The sequence below is a fragment of the Danio rerio genome, chromosome 4, assembly GCF_052040795.2.
Source record: "Danio rerio strain M-AB ecotype USA chromosome 4, GRCz13ab, whole genome shotgun sequence".
In the NCBI taxonomy this organism is placed as follows: Eukaryota; Metazoa; Chordata; class Actinopteri; order Cypriniformes; family Danionidae; genus Danio; species Danio rerio.
In genome coordinates, this window is record NC_141024.2 from 18,286,157 (window position 1) to 18,307,082 (window position 20,926).

The following is a 20,926-nucleotide window of genomic DNA, read 5'->3' on the forward strand; positions in this document are numbered from 1 at the left end:
AGAATTCTGTAAAACATTCTTGTTTCTTGAATGGAATTGACGAGCATTGCACACCAGCAAAGAGCAAAAGCGGGATTACTGGCAACCAAGGGATGCAGAATGAATGAAATATAAGCTTCATATGCCCGAAACCATATGAAAGCTTACCTTGAATGAGAACAACACATGTAGTAACTATTCCTGAGTGATGACTGGGGGAGAAAAAGAAAATACGGATTAAACCCAAAGTTTACATGAGGGAGTTATATGTGCTTCAGGGTACATCGCTGACTTAGTCATTACAGATTTAACATGGAGGAGTTAAAGGACAGACCACAGTCTACCAAGACGGAAACACAACAATATGGCAATGTGTGACAGTATGAAAACATGATATAATGTGCAAATATTGGTGTTTTTGTCAGGTCTAGGGGATTTCGTAGACCTGCCAAAAAATGTGTGAAGTCTGTTTTCTACAGTGTGTTGCATTATGGGATGTGTGGCCCAGTACTAGTGGTGAGATGACATTGATCTGGATTTGCTGTATGCTGTTGCAGATCCTCAATTTATGCCAGTTCTTGTGGAATAAGAGCATACAGTAGTAATCTTTTTTTTATTATTATTAAAATGCTTCACATTACCAGTTAACTCATTTGAAATCTTTAAATTATGTGTGACTATCCTTTACAACCAGTTTAACCCATTTGTCAGCTATAGAAAATTAATTCGAAACGTAAGAAAATTCAGTATGATCGCGTTTATTGTTTTGTTTTTACATGTATATCTATATGATCATGAATAATGACAGGGTATTATTTTACCCACATTAAATGGTAAAGTATTTTTGATAAGTGGAAAGGAACTGATTGTATGTCAAGTCAAATCTGAAAAATCCTAAGATTATCATCATTACATTTTTGAAAGTTTTATTTATAATATTTGTCAAAGTTATAAATAGATGGCATGTTCAAGTGTTTATACTGTAGAACGGCACTATTGATGTAAAGAAAGGAGCCACAGAGGCTTTGTGTGTTGATGTTGAGCTGCACAGTACCAATAGAAACAAGAGATAAAGGATACATTGAATTACTACAAATAAATAGAATAATAAAAGGGAAATTAAATTCCATACTGTACTCACCTGGGAAATCTAGAAAAGACATTAATATATTATGTTCATATTTCTAGTTTAATGAGCACACACTCACCAGCCACCTTATTAGGCACACATTACTAGTACCAGGTTGGACCCCCTTTTGCCCTCAGAACTGCTTCATGGCATGGATTCAACAAGGTACTGGAAATATTTCTTTGATTTTCTTTTGAGATTTTGGTCAGTATTGACGTAATAGAATCACACAGCTGTTGCAGACTTGTCATATTCCACTACATCCCTAAAGTGCTCTATTGGATTGGTATCTGGTGACTGTGAGGGCCATTTGAGTACAGTGAACTTATTGTCATGTTCAAAAAACCAGTTGTGGATGCACTGTGGTCATAACGGATAGGCATGGTAAGCAACAATACTATATAGGTAGGCTGTGCTGTGGACACAATGCTCAATTGAAGTATGCCAAGAAAATATCCCTCACACATTACACCACCACCAGCCTGAACTGTTGATACAAGGCAGGATGGATCCATCCTTTCATGTTATTGACGCCAAATTCTGATCCTACCAGAATGTAGCAGCAGATATAAAGACTAATCAGACCAGGGAACATTTTTCCAATCTTCTATTGTCCAATTATGGTAGGCTTGTGCGAATTGTAGCCTCAGCTTCCTGTTCTTAGCTGACAGGAGTGGCATCTAGTATAGTCTTCTGCTGCTGTAGCCCATCCGCCTCAAGATTGGACATGTTGTGTTTTCAGAGATTCTCTTCTGCATACCTCGGTTGTAACAAGACATTTGCACTCACAGAACTGCCGCTCACTGGATATTTTTCTCTTTTTTGGACCATTCTCTGTAAACCCTAGAGACGGTCGGTTATACATAAAAATCCCAGTAGATCAGCAGTTTCTGAAATCCTCAGACTAGCCTGTCTGACACTAACAACCATGCCATGTTCAAAGTCTCTTAAATCAGATTTCTTTCCCATTCTAATTCTCGGTTTGGACTGCTGCAGATCGTCTTGACCATGTATATATGCCTAAATGCATTGAGTTGCTGCCACGTGATTGCCTGATTAGAAATTTGCATTGACAAGCAGCTAGATAGGTGTACCTAATAAAGTGGCCGGTGAGTGTAGATTTAACCACAGCGATGGTGGAGCAAATCTTGTGCAATATGTCCTCTTAAAGTAGTACATTTATGTGACATTGTTTTCAACTATGTTCATTTGTACATCTACAGTCCTGGCATGCATAACAGATCACTTGACTGTTGTTGATTCATGTGAAAAAGCATTGTTTTTACAATATTGTATGCTAAACTTAGGTTTGAGGCTGGGAGACACTAAGTAAGGGTTGGCCATTGGGTAACATCTGTCCATAAGGCTAGTTTGTTTGGTCTGTTCTACACGCTGTTATTGTCAGGCCTACATCTTGGGGAATTTACCCTATTCAGCATGTAGAACCTGCATCATTCACTGAGAGAAAGAGAGCACTCTGGTTTGTGCGTGAACAAAAACTGAAGTAACAAAACTAAGCAAATGATGCAAGCCAAAAGGGAACACACAGACATTTTTGCATGAGTGAATTCCTCTTTGGTGGGAGAGAAGTATCGTGAAAAAAGTAGGTAAATGCTGCTTTGTTTATGGTTTGTATGTTTGCAGCACTAGTTCCAGTCCTACAGGTATGGAGAGACACATCCTCTTAACCCATCTGTTTGGGTTTATGGGCAGCTTTTTGGTCCAATCACAGGTGATGTGAGATAAAACACAGTTGGTTTTCATCAACGCAAGCTCTTTGACGTCAGCTTAGTATGCCCCAGATTTTAGGATACATGTCCAAAGGTCATGTATGATCATAGTAACACAAAGACTAACCTTTAACCTCTAGTTTGCAGTCCACCTGAGCCTCTCCAAGGTCATTGACAGCTTTGCATGTGTAAACGCCTCCGTCAAATGGGCTGGGCTTGCGGATCTCCAGTGTACACACGCCCTGGTTGTGAAACATGCGGTAACGTGGGTCGTCTATGATGGTAATCTTGTTTTTCATCCAGACCACCTTAGGCTGAGAGCAGAAATTAAGCATAGTATGAGAATATGGAGAAAACAGAAAACAATAACGGGCAAGAGGATCCAAAGCAGCATCAATCCAGTAAATAATGTTTGAATTAGAAACTTCGGTCATAAAACTAAATGGGGCAGAGTGATAGTTAGTGATATCATGTGTAGACAAAACCCATCTGTCTTAAAGTATTCTTGAAATGGTTTGGTCATGGAAATACACATGGTACAGGGATTCTGCAAACAATTATATGAATGCCACTTGGCAGCTGATCGGCCTGATTCTGCAGCTAATTACTGTACATTGCTTATGTGGAATTTAAGTAGTTTGGTTGAGTGTTGCTTTAAAACCCCTTCACCCCAGCACCACCTGTCTAGATCTGCGACAGGAGTTGTTTGTCAAACACATGGAGTGAGAACTGCACCTCGTCTCGTGTGTTAGTTATTGACAGTATGACAGTGTGATCTAGTGTGTCTGTGTTCGAAGATCATAACTAGCAGGTGCTCTTGAGCCCAATGGGACATTCACAGGTCAGGCTACAAAGAGAAAACTACAGGTGTAAATCTATGAACTTATGGTTGGTGCCCAACAAAACTGTTTAGGTTAAGGGTCTTTGAAGGATTGTTAGCATTCATGCATAACCCTACTGTATATATAAGCAACTGAATTCAAAACTCAATATCTAAAAGTACAGGATAAAGGAGTAACAGATCATATGTACTGTGTCAGATATTGTACTCCTTGTTCCTGGAGTTTTGGGAATTGAATTTTGGATTTAGTTTGCTGTGATGACCCCAGTTTTAAAAACAATTTAGATCATTCATAGCTCATTGTTTAATACAGACCAACCTGTAGGTGTTAATCTGGTACCTGGTGGTACTATCTTTATTATTTAACTGGCTGCCATACTTTACAAATTTCACCAACTTTGAAATCTTCTAAGCTGTTTTAAAGCGACTAAAACTCTGTGACAGCAAGTGGCCCAGATGAAGACCAAAGGGATGAGCCTCTCAGACATAGCAAGAAAAGCTGGTCGTAAACTGCAATTTTATTACAATTTGAAAACAAGTTAGGCTGGGGCACGTATTTCTGATGAGCCTGGGTTTAGGTTCACCAAGTTTGTGGTTTCCTGTGGAACTGGGTCAATTTTAACCATATTCCAAAAATATTTTTTTAGTCTGCTTACTTTACTAATATTACATGGCAAATATTGTGTTTTTTTTGCTATTGGTCTAGTTTTGATAGCCTACTGGGCTATTTTTAAACTTGTTATGTCTATTAGGGCTATTTTTGTGGCGAAACCACTGATCTATATAGAATGACTGGATTGCGCATTGTGTTCTAAACTGATGATGGTTGCATTGAAGCCACCAGAAGTGTTGGATCTGCCATCTTAATGTGCCCTACTGACAGAAAACTACAACGCTTCAAAAATGAGCCGGTGTACAGTTAAAAGTTTAACACAAAGTTCAGTAAAGGATGAGGCAAATCTGTTCAGGTTCTCTTCTAGCTTATCTTGTATTTTTGTGTAAATTAAATTTTTATTTTCTTATGAAATGAGCTCCAACCACTGAAGAAAGATCATAAAATAATAATAGACCGTAGTATATTATGTACTCCAAAAGCAAAACCTCATGACAGTTAAGAATGGAAGCAACGTCTCTTTTTAAAACGGGTAATAGAGCCAAACAGAATTGCATTCATTAATTAACTGTGATGCTGTTTAAATTGTAGTAACCATATAACTTACTTGGCCAAACAAACACCTAATTTTAACAATGCACTATAAACCAAATCAGATAAAGGCTATATTGTAAGTACGCATACAAGACATTTCTATTCAGTGAGTAGGGATCCAGTCAAATCAATTCACATGCTTAAATTTGTGTAAATAAAAACTTTATTTGACATTTTTGTTGTGCAACATTTTTATGTATATTTGATAAAGAAAACTATCAATGTATTACAAGTGAACGATCGGGGTCTGTACAAAAAGTTAGCATATAAGCTGTCTCTTCCGATGGTTATATTAACCTCTGATAACACTGCTTTCTGTTTAAAGGGGCGTTGCAAATACAAAAAAAAATCCCTTACTGCCACCTGCCATTAACCAAAAACATCTGTTATTTTCATTCTGCTTAATCCTTGTCTTCATACTACTACTAATAATAATTCCTTACATTTTTATAGCGCTTTTCTAGACACTCGAAGTGCTTTACACATTTTTGGGGGAATCTCCTCAACCACCACCAGTGTGCAGCATCCACCTGGATGATGCGATGGCAGCCATAATGCACCAGACAACACACCACACACCAGCTGATTGGTGGAGAGGAGACAGAGTGATAAAGCCAATTGTGGTATGGGGATGGTTTGGAGGCCATGATAGACAGAGGCCAGTAGAATTTGGCCAGGATGCTGGGGTTAAACCCCTACTTTTTTTTAAAGGACATCCTAGGATTTTTAACAACCACAGGGAGTCAGTACCTCGGTTTAACGTCTCATCCGAAAGACGACTAAGCTTTTTATTAACAACAGAAAAGCTTCTTTATCCCAAATAAATAATTATTTCATATTTAGCACATTTGTGTACAAGACACTACAAATGAAGGTTTCAAATCCAACCGAGTGTCTTGTTGGGCGATGTTTTCTCATTACTATTATTATACAACTTCCTATTAATTCCATAGAATGCCTGAGGACAGTAGGGCTTAGAAATATGGCGGCATGATGGCTTTGCTTTTGACCTCATGAGCAATCCAGTTCTCTATTACAGGTCAGTGGACCAAACCCTTACAACCTTGGCTGGCAGCAGCAGCATTTCTTATATGCTCACAGCAGTGTGTCTGTGTTTTTGATCTCAGCAGCAAATCCTTACTTGCACTGCAGATCTAGTCCATCAGGACCAAATACATTTACATGCTAAAGCTATTTCTGATTGAACATGCTATCAAAAACTTACCCAACAGAGGAGGTATCTCATCAAATGAGGCAAATGAACACATTTTTGGTACCTCAGGATAGTGTCCTGCAAGTCACTTACCCGAGGGTTGGCACGCACACTGCAGTTCAGGGTTGCGTTGTACCCGGCAATGGCAAAGGTGTTGATGAGGGGCTGAGTAAAACGGGGTGGTTCTGTGAAGTCGCGGTCATTATATTCAGGATTCTTCAGATGCAGGCCTGATTGAGAGTGAGAGGAAGAGCGAGAGGAGGAGGAGGACGAGGAAGAGTGAGAGGGGAAGGGAGTGTGGGACTTTGCATGATACGAGCTGAGAGCTGTATCATGGGGGAATTTCCCTTATGTGATGAGGAAGAGACAACATTTATCGTCAGCATTGGCAAAGCGTGACACACTGTGTTAAAGATAAAATCTGCACTTGAGGACACATTACTATTGACGCTGTAGATTGTGGCTTATACACAAATTTTTGTGTATCAGAGTTACCATCAAATGGGGAGGCTATTTCAAGTTGCAGATCAAACCTTTAACATTCCAGTAAAGCCTATTAAAGTGAAAACTCAGACTTTACAGGCAATCCTGCTCAAATGCTACATCTTGATTAGCAGGTTCAGGTAACTGAAATGATAAACTGTGCAGGAAAGTGTCCCAATTTGCATCTTCAATTGAATTGTCATTCTATGGAGTAATTAAGTGTCATTTTTAATTTGTATTACTTTAAAAATAATGTATATAATTAATATTATATTATATACAGTGATGTAAAGTAACAAATTACAAGTACTCAAATTACTGTAATTAAGTAGTTTTTCTTAGAAATGGTACTTTACTGAGTGATTTTAAAAGTGTGTACTTTTACTTTACCTTGAGTAATTTTTTAGTGCTGTATCCGTACTTTTACTGCATTACTTTCCTCTAATTCACAGTCACGACTTTTTTTTCTGGCCCATGGAGATTAGAAAAATCAGTCCTGTGATTCCCGTCCAATCAAATCACACAGAGGTTAAATCGCTGCACAAAGAACTACATCAAGACATGGGCGATTTATAATTGCAGCAAACTGTTTGGAAGCGTTAAAAGTGTCCGAGAAGATGTCCAAAAACTTTACACACATTGAGCCAAAGACTGTTTAGATTTTATTTACATTTTGTTTGTAAATAAAATTTGGTCGACATCAGAACCCAACGTAAGGCCGACCTCAATGTCCATTGTCCAACCTAAAATTAACCTAATATCAACATCTAATGATGTAACAGCTTGATGTTTTGTGAACGTTACCACTATGATGTCTATCAGATGTTGAATTTTGGTTGCCATACCTGATAAATAAATGTCAGTATTTGACGTCAATATGACGTTGGTTTAAGATGTTGGCTCGATGTTTGATTTTGGTCACTTTCCAACACCTAAAATCAACCAAATATCAACGTCATTTGATGTTACTGGACATCAAAACAATGTCTTTAGATGCTGGCTAGACAAGGAATTTTGGTCACCTGACATCACAACCTAAATCTAACCTGATATCAACATCTTATGACATTGTGTGCTTGCAGGGCAATAATAACTAAATGCACTACAGAATGTTACGTTTACACACATCCACAAATGACATGTAAATGCATCAGCACTACATTTTTTAAGCAAAGTAAAGGTACTTTTACTTAAGTATGGTTTTCAGTACTCTTCAAACCATTGATTATGTAATGTTAAAAGTTTACATTTGAGTTGTTTAGATATTATTTTAACAATACAATCTACTATTTCAACACTTTTTTAGGGTAACATTTAACATTTACATGAACAAAATTGCTTTTAATAATTGTATTTTATTTTAATTGTAATTGTCAAGACACCATTGTTCATTTTATATTAGTCTGTCCTTTAATGTTTATGCTTTATACTGTACTAAATTTTAAAATGTATTTTATTGTAAAAAATAAATAAATAAATATATATATATAAATTTTTTTTTCATTAAGACATTTTATTGTATGCTCCCATCAATGGCAACATACATTATTTACTGTGTACATGTTTAATGTATGTTTAGTGTGCACTCAAATTGGGACACAGTCTTCAGGAGCAGAATTGAACAATCCTTCTTTACACCCTATCTAGGGCGGTGCATTCCAATTTAAATCCTGACTAAAATTTGGTTAGCTGATTAGTAAATTAGTGTTGATAAGGACATCAGCGCTTGGCTATTAAGACTGTAAATTCCCCTGCAATTTCTCAAGTTAATTATTATTAAAATAAAAACCACATCCACAATGATTTTAGTAAAAAGCAATTTAGTACAAAGCAAGCTTGTTAGGCTTAAGAGTCTTAGTAAAAATGGGTACAAGCAATTTCTGCACCACAAGCGACATCAAACAGAACTAGAAAAAAGGAAAAATGTAAATGCATTCATTTTGAGATTTATTTTATTTCACTTCATATGAATGTTTTCGTTTCCTGTGAGTAAAACTTGTAGATTTCCCATTCACTGTATTCAAAATTGCATACTGCTACGTTCGGTTTGACTTTTGTATACAGTATGAATGCGTGTTATATGGTTGAAATTCATACATCATGCAGTTTATGCTGTTAGTTGCATCATTTCACTAGCAGTCACAACTATTTCACACATGCAGTTCATTTACAAAGAGTGTGGATGTGGATGGAATAATGCTAGAGCAGCGGGTTACCTTCTTTCACGATCAGTGCGCTGTCTTTAGTGGCCGTGGCATCTTCACTTAAGCCCACCATGTTCTCTGAGTAGATCCTGAAGAAATACTCATTACCCACCACTAGATCTGAAATTGTGATGCAGGTACGATGATAATGCTCCACACATGTGTACCACTCCTGTAACAAACACACACACACACATACATGTCTTTTTGTCGTCTACTCTTAAATGTTGTTTTATAGTGGAATCAAACGAAGTACGTTCTTATAATGGTGGTATTTTGCTATTTAATAACATTGAAGAAATACATGAAATACATAAAATAACATTTTAACTATAAAACTGTCAATAAAACCATCAATAACAGTAAATCTTGTTATTTTGAGGAAATATAGTCTTAAAATCATAATAACATAGTTTCTTATAATATCATGACAAAGCATCTCATTATTATGACATTATTCAGTGAAAACGCTATGTATGTGGTCGCTATCATAATAATAAAGCATTTTCTACTACATTATTATTAATATCTACTATATTACTATAATATACTATATAATTTACAAGAACTTCTATGTTAAGCTGCTTTGACACAATCTACATTGTAAATGCGCTATAATAATAAACATGAATGGAATTGAATATTACATATCCCACAAACAATTTAATTTAATTTAATTTAATAAATGTTTATTATTAATTTGTGCGTCTTAAATGTTAGTATAGAAGTAGTGACGAGGCAACTTTTCTTCTGACCATTGTCTTTTTGTCAGCTTTTTGGATGGTGTAGCCTGTTATAGGTGCATTGCCACTGTCTTTGGGTGGGCTCCAGTCCAGCGCTACGTTATTCCCCCAGATCTCTTCAATCTTTACAGCCTGGGGTGGACCTGGGAGATCTGGGACAGACAGTAATACAAAGTGTTTAGCATTTTGACTTGCAATAGGTTAGCTCTGCATCATACCTTTCTTGTTTTTGGCACTAAACTGTTTGAGAAATAACACATAATATTTTTACAGTGCTTATAAGGAATGATATATTTTAGCAAGTGATTAAATAAATAATGTTAACTAAAATTTAATCTATTGAAGTTCGGAAATCTGAAATTAAATTTCAATAAAGCCATAAAAAATCAACATAACTTTCTCCAGAAAACAGAACTTCATGCTTTATTTTGCCTTAATATATACTTACATGCATATATACAATACATGTACATTTATACAGTGTTCTGCATAAATAAGTACACCCCTCACAGATCACTTTTTTAAATTAATATTTTCTATGGGATGCTTTAAAATGATATATTTGTGTATATACATTAGATTCTTCTGTACTGAAGCCAAATCTGGAGATAATCTAACAAAATAACTTAAGCTCACAGACCAAAAATGAGTACACTCAAATTAATATGTTGGTGGAAAATTATTAAATACAATTTTAATAAACAGGACAAATCATTAAAAAAAACATTAGGTTTTATTGACATTTTGGAGTTTATATATATATTACATATTTTGCAATGTTTGAATTAAAGATGTTAGGTGACTAAACTCTTACTTTTATTGAATTTGACTGTTTAATAAAATGGTTTTGTTTAAAAGTGGGTGTACTCATTATATGCTGAGCACTGTATATGTATATATCAGAATAGGGAAGCTAATTCAAAATAGCATATCAATTATTGTAGTAAGATAGCACTGTCAGTATTGCACACATTTTGGGGGGATTTTTCTGTACTAACCGACTATCTGGATGTCTAGCATGGCTGTGTCGATGTGGTTTTCCACTTGTACGCTCAGTTCATATTTCCCAGAATGCTTGCGCTCAGCCTTGCGGATGAACATAATGCTGTCACAATCAGAGTTGCGAATGCTGATGGTGGGATCAATCGGCTGTCCCTCTTTCAACCAGGTGACTTTCGGCCTTGGTTTGCCCTAAAAAGATGAATAATATTTTTATTGTGACCTGCAAGAATAAATCAGATAAGTTTGTGGTGTGTAATCATGATTTATTGCCTCACCACAAATGGCACAACGAGGTTGACAACTTCGCCAACCTTTCGAATGTACGTCTGCTTCAAGTGTCGAGGTATGCGAATCTTAGGAGGCTCTGGCAAACAAACAAGGGCATTACAGCAACTTCCCTTTAACCTCTATCTGTCTGTCTGTCTGTTTGTCAGTCAGTCAGAAGTGGTCTTTTGAACCGTGATATCAAAGTTCTAAAAATTGCTACCAGTAAGAAAAAACGTGAGTAAAGCCTTTATTACCAACATGCTAGCAATGTGATAAAACCAAATGGTACAAATAAACTCAACCATTACTAGTGTATTGTGAAGTGGATGCTAACAACAGGGGTGTGAGGATCCAAATGCAGAATTTATTAGCAGGATGGTCAGGCAAGCAATGGTCAACAGAGTTGTGGTGGATAAACAGGCAGATGTTCAAAAAGGCAAGCAGCAAACAGGAATAAACAAACAAAACAAAGCTAGGATCTAACATGGCAAGACAAAACTAGGAAAACGCGTCGTAATGTTCACAGTTCAGTGAACAAGACTCAGCAATGTGTGCGTTTAAGAGGTGTATATAGTCTTTGTAATTAGTCCTGAACAGCTTCAGCTGTGTCTGTTTGCAATCATGGGGATCTAGGCCAGGTGTGTGAGTGGTGCAACACTGAATATGTAGTTTCTTTTGCTGGCAGATTTGTAGTTCTCCAGCGATCTGAACAGGCTGGATCACTGGTGATTGTGACAACTAGCATGTTTCCAGTATGTTTTAGCATTTACATACTAAAACATGCTATTACAATGTGTCAAAACATGGTGGCAACGTTATAAAATATGCTAACAATATGCAAAAAAACATGCAATGCCCTTACGAAAAGTATATGCAGTAATAGTAAGTTTAGCAGTACTAAACATGTTTGACTTAGCCACAAGTTTAATATAGGTTTTGCAAATCTAATCATACTTTTACCATGGTGTTTGTAGTAAAGCTGTGCTTATGAAGATTTAAGTCAACGTGTCATGTGTGCAATTAAACTAACAACAAATTATAATACAATGGAAATGGTACCAAAGTGATGAAAATGCTAACAAGTTGCTTAGCACTTGCAAGTGATATTTTTAAAATTTAACTTTTTCAAATCTGGTTTTAAGCAAAGTTGGCTACAATTTCATTTAAAGTGAACACCATTACATTTTATAAACTTTTAAACTATACTTGATCTTTCTAAAGCCAACATATTTATTTATACTACAATATTTTTTTCAGTTTTTGTCAGCTGATGTGTAGTAGATTTAATAGGCCTCACCGATGACCTCTTTCACCAGTATGGAGTGTTGGGTTGTGCGCGGTTGACTTGCGCCAGCAGCGTTTATGGCTTTCACACGCACTAAGATCTTGGCCTCCACTGGTAGACCAGTTATAGTGTACTTCGTTTTCTCTGTCAGCTCTTTATTAGCAACTATCCAATCGTCAGCTGTAAAACAATGTATCGCATAAGCACAATATAGCATGTACAAACACTTGTAAAGAACAATTGCTGCAAAATGTGTGGTGATTTTTTTTTGTCTCACTTCCTTCAATGCAGTATTCAATTTGGTATCCGTCCAGTCCAGCAGCACCAATCGTGTCTGGTGGTCTCCACTTCATGGTCACTGTTGTATCTGTGACATCATCCACCACCAGCATTGTGGGTTCACTGGTCACAGCTAGTGAATATAGTCAATGAGGGCACAATTAATGCTGTTTAATCTATTTGAATACTTTTTATATGTATTCTTACATGCGTCATTTTAATTTCAATGTTTTTTAATGGAGTTGTAATAATAAACCTCACACAGTTTCTTCATTCATTATTCTTTGCAAAAAATAAATAAATTTTAATCCAAATTATAACCCATATATATATATATATATATATATATATATATATATATATATATATATATATATATATATATATATATATATATATATATATATATATATATATTATAAAATATATGAATAAATGAATTTTTACATTTAATTAAATATAGCATATATTTATATCTATAGCATACTTTAAAATAACATTTGTGTATATACATTAGATTAGTCTTTTACTGAAGCCTAATCTGGAAATAATCTAACAAAATAACTATATGGATAAAAATTTATAAATACAATTTTAATAAATAAGACTAAACTTGAATTAATAAATCATTAAAAAATATGAAAAAAATATACATTTGTTGGGATTTGTAGTTATATCAATTGTAGTTAATATATTATTATATTAGGGAACAAGGTGGCACAGTGGTTAGCACTGTTGCCTCATAGCAAGAAGGTCGCTGATTCGATTCCTGGCTGGATCAGTTGTGATTTTTCTGTGGAGTTTGCATGTTCTCCCTGTGTTCATGTGGGTTTCTTCTGGGTGCTCCGGTTTCCCCCACGGTTTAAAGACATGTGCTGTAGGTGAATTGGGTAAGCTAAATTGTCCGTATTGTATGTTTTTCCTGGTCCTCCAGGTTGGGGATTGAGCGTTGGGCTAATAACCCACCTGATAAAAATGTGATGTTACGAAACCAACATGGTGCCGGAGTCTTTTTTTCGCCAAATAGCTTCTATTGTTACAGCCATTAAGATTTGTATTTAATAGAAAGTTTATGTTTTTCTGTTTCCATTTTTTTATCATAATAATTAAAATAACAGTTTGTTTTTTTAAATGTACATTTTAGTTATTAGTGACATCGATATCCAAGCAGTATGTGATCCACAGTGAGTTTACTCAATTACAAGTTGTGCATTGTGCACAACCAGTTGGCTCATCATTTAAAGTTGTCACTATTTGTAAAGTTGACCAGAGGTTTGCCTTTCCTCTAGCGCTTTTTCACAGTTTTAAGTTCGCCACTGGCAATTATTCTCTTCATGTTCTCCATTGTAGGTGGCTGGAAATCTCTATGTGCAAGGCATCACTGGCAAACCGGACTGCATTAGATCTCAATAAACCTTTTTTTTAAAAGTTTTTTTCTAAAGCAGGCTAGAAGCCCGAAATGCATGCTAGCTATGACGTGAAAATTGGCCCGAAAATTGGCCCTAGGCTCAAATGCAGGGCTCTATAAGTAAGTATATATATATATATATATATATATATATATATATATATATATATATATATATATAGAGAGAGAGAGAGAGAGAGAGAGAGAGACCTGTATATATATATATATATATATATATATATATATATATATATATATATATATATATATATATATATATATATATATATATATATATATATATATATATATATATATATAGTATATTATTAATTACATTATTAGTTTTAATCGATATAATATTTAATACAAAATATTTGATATAAATCATGTTTAATAATAAAATAAAGCAGTTTTACATTTAGTAAAAATAATTTATGAATATTTTCTCATTATTTGTTTATTCCAAATCACATCATTATTTGGTAATACTTTATTTTAAGGTATGCTCGTTATAATTAATCATGCATGATTACATGTAACTAACCCTAAATCTAAACACAATAAAACCCTAACTATAAAGTAGCTACAGTACATGCAAATAATTAAAATTACTTAGTAGTTAAATGAATAGTTACACTGTAAATTATATAAAAAAATACAAAGTGTAATCCATTGATTTGTTTTTTTTTTTTTTTTTACAATTTGGGTAAAAGCGGAGCATGGTGGCTCGGTGGTTAGCGCTGTCACTTTACAGCAAGAAGGTCGCTGGTTCAAGTCCTGGCTGAGCTAATTGGCATTTCTCTGTGGAGTTTGCCTGTTCTCCTCGTGTTTGCGTAGGTTTCCTCCGGTTGCTCTGGCTTCCCCCATAGTCCAAAGACATGCGCTATAGATGAATTGGAAGAGCTAAATTGGCTGTAGTGTATGAGTGTGAGTGAATGTGTATGCATGTTTCTCAGTACGAGGTTGCGGCTGGAAGGGCATCCGCTGCGTATAGGCTGGAGTAGTTGGCGGTTTATTATGCTATGGTAACCCCTAATAAATAAAAGACTTAGCCGAAGGAAAATGAATGCATGAATGTATTTGGGTGAAAGCTTCATCAACACTTATATCCTCACGTTTACTCCACGTTCAAACACATGTGTAGAGGAATTTTAATAATTTGACAATTAGTTTGGACTCGTGTCTAAGCTATGAATAAAAACGAAGACTCATAACATCATAATCCACAGCTGATTTAGCAGCCATCATAAAGTCGTCCTCAGTCTCTTCTAAATCTCTGGAGGACACAGGCGATTGTTTTGGATACTGGTTTGAGCACAGCAGCACCTGTCCCATTTAGAGAAGCCCAAAAGGGAACAGACAAGCTCTGGCGTCTTTGTCTAGTCTAATGGCATATGCTTAAACGATCAAACTGTGTGTTGTGTTACATAATAGAGACAGCGTTCATGACATAACTGATTCAAAGGAGACACAAAATCCCACTGATAATGCTCGTGGACTCAGAACTCACCCAGAGGAATGAAAGGTTTGGAGGGTTCGCTGGGTTTGGAGACGCCAATAGCATTAACTGCAAAGATGCGCACCTCATACGGGACACCCTCTATCATCTTTTTGGGCTCGAAGGTGGTTTCTTTGCAGAGGTCAAAGTTGAGCCTCATCCATCGAGAGCTCTGTTTCTTCTTTCGCTCGATGAAGTATCCTGCGATTAAAAAAATATAACTTATGAGTTTGCTTATTGTAATTAAAGCCGTACATGCAAAACTTCACATTTCAAGGGGTTGATGCACAATTTCAAGGGGATATTATGCACAATAAGTGAATTTACCTAGGATGGGGGAACCTCCATCATAACGTGGAGGCTCCCATGTCATAGTGCACCAATCTCCACCCACTTCAGTGACCAGAGGAGCCTCAGGGGGATCTGGGATATCTAGATGAAGCAAAATATGACCACATTTACACTTCTGTCAACCAAACCAATGTTACATTCAATCAGATAAGACATTCTTACCCACGACTTTGACTTTAACGCTAGCTGTGTCCTCGCCAGCTTCATTTTGAAGGACGATCTTGTAGTTTCCGGTATCTTCTCTCTCTGTGATGTCGATGGTGAGGCAGGTGTGGTCAGCAAATGTCTCTGCATGAACTCGACTTCCTGTATCAAGAATGACCTGAAACAAACAGAAGTCAAGTTTAATTTAGGTGTTTCAGAAAATACTAAGGGTGTAACACGGTGTCAAACAAACAACAAAATCTTGCACGTGCCAAGAATAGAACAATTTATGGAGTTTTACTCATTGAACAAATTGGATACTCTATCAACACTATAAAACATGCTGGGTTCCACCAGGCCCGTAGCCAGCCTGATAAAAGGGGTGGTTCCTTTTTCTTAAAAAGTGGACGTTTTTGCAGTTATGTACATTAATTTTTATTTAAATTTGAGATTTAAGCAGTCGGTTTTAAGCACAATTTTTTTGCTGGATTGGCTTATCGGGTGATCATCATAACCACATTTATAGATGTACCAAAATATTTCCTAAAGATTTAGAATGAATAAAAGGAACAAATACATATTTTTTTACATACTAATGTATTACATCATATTACATCATTAGAAAATAAAAAATAGGATTCTGTTAAAGTTTTAAATTAAAAATGTACTAATTTACTTATCCTATTGTCATTTATTAGGCAAATAACAAACCGGCTGACTTTCCTCTTTCAGAATTTGATAAATGAAAAATATAAACATTACAATAATAATAATAATAATAATAATGTAGATCGTCACAATTTTTCAAGCTTCTCTTTTAAAAAGTATGTAAAAATTTATGGATAACAACAGTAGCCAAAATAGGATTCAAATTGATTTTAATATACCATTAATATGGTGCTTTTAATTTTGGTGCTTCACACTTTTTTATTGGTAATATTTTGTTTCAAGAATAATGCCCACGATTTAAAATAAAAGTTACGTGTAAAATGTTTTCTTAAAAAAAAAATACAGTAGTGAAAGATGACTTCTCTTACATCAGCTTATGTGTTTGGATGGATGTTGGGCTCATGAAAAATATTTGTTAGCGTTGGCCAAAACTGATTAACTAATGTGACGACCAACAGAGAATTGTGCTTAGTCTTAAAGTCTTTTTCAATGTGTTGTTTTCACTTTTTATGCTGACATAGCAGTCAAAATAAGACGAATGAGCTCATGTATGGGACAAATTCTGGACCTTTGTCAGAACCAGCAGTACTCTTGTAAGAAAATATCAGCAGTTGGTACATACTTTCATTATCTCCTTCATTAAAATGAAATGATCTAATATCGTTTATATGAAATTAGCCGGCTTCCGAGCAGGTTTGAGCCCCGAAACTATCCTGGATCGTGACATGTTTTGTATTATCAAGTCTAACTGAGTAATGCGCAAAGAATGGAGGCCTGAGGTGTAATGTAGTCATATGGAACTGTGTAATTAATACCCGTCTGGAATTAAATAGCTGTGTGTTTATCTGAAAGTAATTGTACTCCTTGCATTAGCTAATCAGAGTCGAGCATTCAACAGCCCCATAGTATAAAGCATTTCACACTGTGTAAAAAATTAAGGGTTCCACTCAGTTCATTCATCTTGTCCCAACACAAATCGACTAAGTTAACAAATGTTAGTGGATTGAACATAAAACAATTAGGTTGTCCCAGAAAATCTCAATAATCATGTTGTTTAAACTCATCTTAATTAAGTAGTTTAAACAATCAAGAAAAAAAATCTCACCAGTAGGTCTAAATATTATTTTACATATTTTTAACTTTTTGACTTAAATAATATTATTTTTGCCTTAAAATAATGATAATTGTTGATATTTAGATTCAATTGTATTAGATTAGATTAAATCAAAATGCACCTCGAATTGTGACTTAAGTGTATCATTATAAATAAACGAGTTTTAATATTAAAAGTCTATTCTCACCCGTTCTCCCTTCATCCACACGACTCTGGGTGCCGGTTCTCCACTGATAGGGATCTCTAGTCGGAGTTTGTTTCCAGCAACAATGGTCACCGTGTTGTCCTGGACATTCAGTGCCTCTAAATGCACCCTGGGAGGATCTGTGGGTTTAATCCAAATGGCATTCATTCAGAAAGCTATATTAACACAAACACGATATAAGCATGTTTTGGGCTGTTGGTGGTACCTATGATGTGCACTTTGGCAGAGAGTGTCTGTGTGTATCCCTCAGGAACAAAAGTGTAGTCGCCAGCATCATGGATGGTGGAGCTCTCAACATCCAGGCTGTGATTCCTGGGAGTTAAATATAAAGCACAAATGAAGAATGTGCGAAATGGACATGTTTGTATATGTATGAGAAATCCCATTTTGCTGTCTTTAAGCACTAAGTTAAATGTATTTTATATACACTGAATGCATATAATATGTAGGTAATATAATTTTTTGAGTATATATTATAACAATAATGTAATTTTTAGTGTAGTATATGATTTGTTATATTTATGTGCAGTGTTTTAGCAAGCATATGCTTTAATAACATGCTTAAATGACTATTTAAATAGCCCAAAATTCCAATAATTCTGTTTTAATGCTTAACAAATCCTTGGTTACATAAATGTTTTACATTTTATTTTATATCTTTTCAAATATTATGGTAATGTTACTTTTGTAGAGTGTTCTGTGAATATTCTAAAAACTAATAATTTAATAATAAGTAACTAATAAGTCTAAAACTAAAATGTTTCAGAATATTATGTTGAATGCAATTAAAGATCAAATAAATGTTGATGTTCTGTGAGTATTGCTGGAAGAATATCTGCTCAGAACGTCTTAATATTGCATGTTTGCTGCAAACTTGTTGCTCCATGCTCCACACAATAGATGAATTTATAATAAAAATTTAAAACACTGGGTTTAGTTATATTATTTTATAAATCTTGTTCTTAATTGTTTCATTTATATTTAACAAACAAATATCAATCACATAAAATGTATTATTTATTCAGTTATGTGAAAAGTATAAAATCCAAATAGATTAAAATTGTATATGCAATCAGAATACATAATATTTGCTAGGCCTAAATATATATTTTTTTTGAGTGCAAGCTATGACTGGTATTGGCTGAATATTACAGTATATAAAAAGCTGACATACTTAGTTTTATGTGTAATGCTGATGCGGTCGTTGGGCTGGACCAGTTGGCCATTCTTGTACCAGCGGCCCGGGACATTTCCAGGGTAAATCTCACAGTTGAGTTTAAGAGGTTGACCCAACAACACCGTCACACTCTGCAGATCCATTAAAACCTTCAGAGGCTTTACTGGATCATGCATTGGCAGAAAAACAGAGGAAAAAGACCAGGAGAGAAAGAAGTGAAAGTGTGAGATAGTTTTGTTTTTGAATGAGATGTAGAAACAAATCTCTAAAAGCATTAAAATCCATGTGAACTGGAAGTTGCTGAGACTTTTTATTTTAGTTTCATCAAACTGACATCAACAGCGAAGGACTGCCTTTCCGAAAGACTGTGATTGAATATTAGCTAAACAAATTGAGTTTTTAAGTGGATTAACTTGAAGCAATTAATTGTTCACCTAAAGAATTAAAATATGTGCCAGCAAAATGACTATTGTAAACTTTGATTTCACACGGACATTAATGAAAGTCAGAATCATCATACGGTCGACTTGAACGTGAGCTTGACTAGTGCCCCCGGTGGCCATCAGGGAGTAAGTGCCAGTGTCGTCCTTTGAGGCGTCGTCAATGATCAGCCAATGTTTGGTCCCTTCGCTTTTTACACGGTACCGTGAACGCACACCTGTGGGAACCTCCACCCCATTTTTCATCCTGGACCAAACAGACAGGAAAACACTTATTTATGGGCTGTTTACTTATGGCATTAATGTTAAATTTCACTGAGCCATTCCTGTGGTCACATTACCATTAACACATGATTTAAACTTGCTCAAATGTGTGTCCTGTGACCACTTTTGTTCAGATTTCTACAAATCCCTTTAAAGAGGTCCTATTGCAGATATGGCTACTGAGAACGCGCGAGTGTTTTAAAGCGAAACCGATTTCGATGTAAAATAAGTCTCTTATGTCTCTAGAGCGTGTATGTGAATTTTCGGCTCAAAATACCTCACAAATAGTGCTTTATAACTCTTGCTTGTATATATAACTTTTTATAAACTGCCCCTTTTAGGCTTTGATCCTAATTGAGCTGTTTTGGGTACTGTTGCTTTATATTCAAAGATTGGGATTCAAGATTGTGCTCTTTTTAAAAGAGGGTGGAGCTACAAAAGTCTATGTATGAGCATAGTGGCAGATTCAAAACAGGTTATCTCTGAAAAACTGAACAGAAATGATGGTGGCACTTTGACTCAGTGTTTAGTACTGTTGCTTCAAAGCAAGAAGGTTGCTGGTTCGAGTGGCATTTCCGTTGGAGTTTGCATGTTCTCCCTATGTTCGCATGGGTTTCCTTTCGATTGCTCTGGTTTCCCCCACAGTCTTATGTGTTTGAATGAGTGTGTGTGGATGTTTCCAGTGATGGGTTGCAGCTGGAAGGGCATTCACTGCGTAAAACATATGCTGGATAAGTTGGTGGTTCAATCCGCTGTGGCGACCCCAGATTAATAAAGGGACTGAGCCGAAAAGAAAATGAATAAATGAATATAGTTTGAAAAAAACTTTAAAATATTGTTGAAATATTTGTCAGACAAAATGGAAATAGCATTGGCCTCATACGCTGGCTCTAAAATAGATGTGTTTCCTCCACAGTCCATGCGCTACAGGTGAATTGAATAAACTAAATGGCCATGGTGTGTGAGTGTGTTTGTGAATGCGAGAGTATATGGGTGTTTCCCAATACTGGGTTGAGGCTGGAAGGGCATCTTCTGCATTAAAAAAGGGCTGGAATTGGTGGTTCAGTCTGTTGTGGCAACTCCTAATAAATCAGTGACTAAGCTGAAGGAAAATGAATGAATGAATGAATGAACAGTAATGTCTCAGAAGAAGGCAGTCTATGGAGACTACAGTGTTTGGATTTGTGGATCATAAATCTCCAAATTTTCACCTCTGATGACTTTTTTTATGAAGCTTGATTGTAATAAAAAATGGAATAAATCAATTTTACCATTAGAGGCGGCTCTATAC

The 20,926-nt window shown here is 35.6% G+C and overlaps 1 protein-coding gene across 51 annotated transcripts in view; it reads right to left on the reverse strand.

Annotated features, from left to right (window-relative positions):
- The window catches only part of mybpc1 (myosin binding protein C1), a 66,517-nt gene that overhangs the window by 5,037 nt on the left and 40,554 nt on the right, over positions 1–20,926 (reverse strand). For 17 of the 51 annotated variants that reach the window (XM_087246627.1, XM_087246628.1, XM_087246623.1 and 14 more), the window contains 16 exons: positions 19,452–19,618; positions 18,929–19,094; positions 17,960–18,066; positions 17,737–17,873; positions 15,785–15,944; positions 15,599–15,703; positions 15,284–15,472; positions 12,361–12,495; positions 12,096–12,263; positions 10,807–10,895; positions 10,528–10,720; positions 9,542–9,681; positions 8,799–8,958; positions 6,193–6,329; positions 2,966–3,152; positions 148–191 (listed from right to left, as the gene is read on the reverse strand). In XM_087246627.1, the coding sequence (XP_087102753.1) occupies positions 175–191; positions 2,966–3,152; positions 6,193–6,329; positions 8,799–8,958; positions 9,542–9,681; positions 10,528–10,720; positions 10,807–10,895; positions 12,096–12,263; positions 12,361–12,495; positions 15,284–15,472; positions 15,599–15,703; positions 15,785–15,944; positions 17,737–17,873; positions 17,960–18,066; positions 18,929–19,094; positions 19,452–19,618 (2,257 nt within the window). In that variant the 3' untranslated portion in view covers positions 148–174. 51 annotated transcript variants of the gene reach the window in all.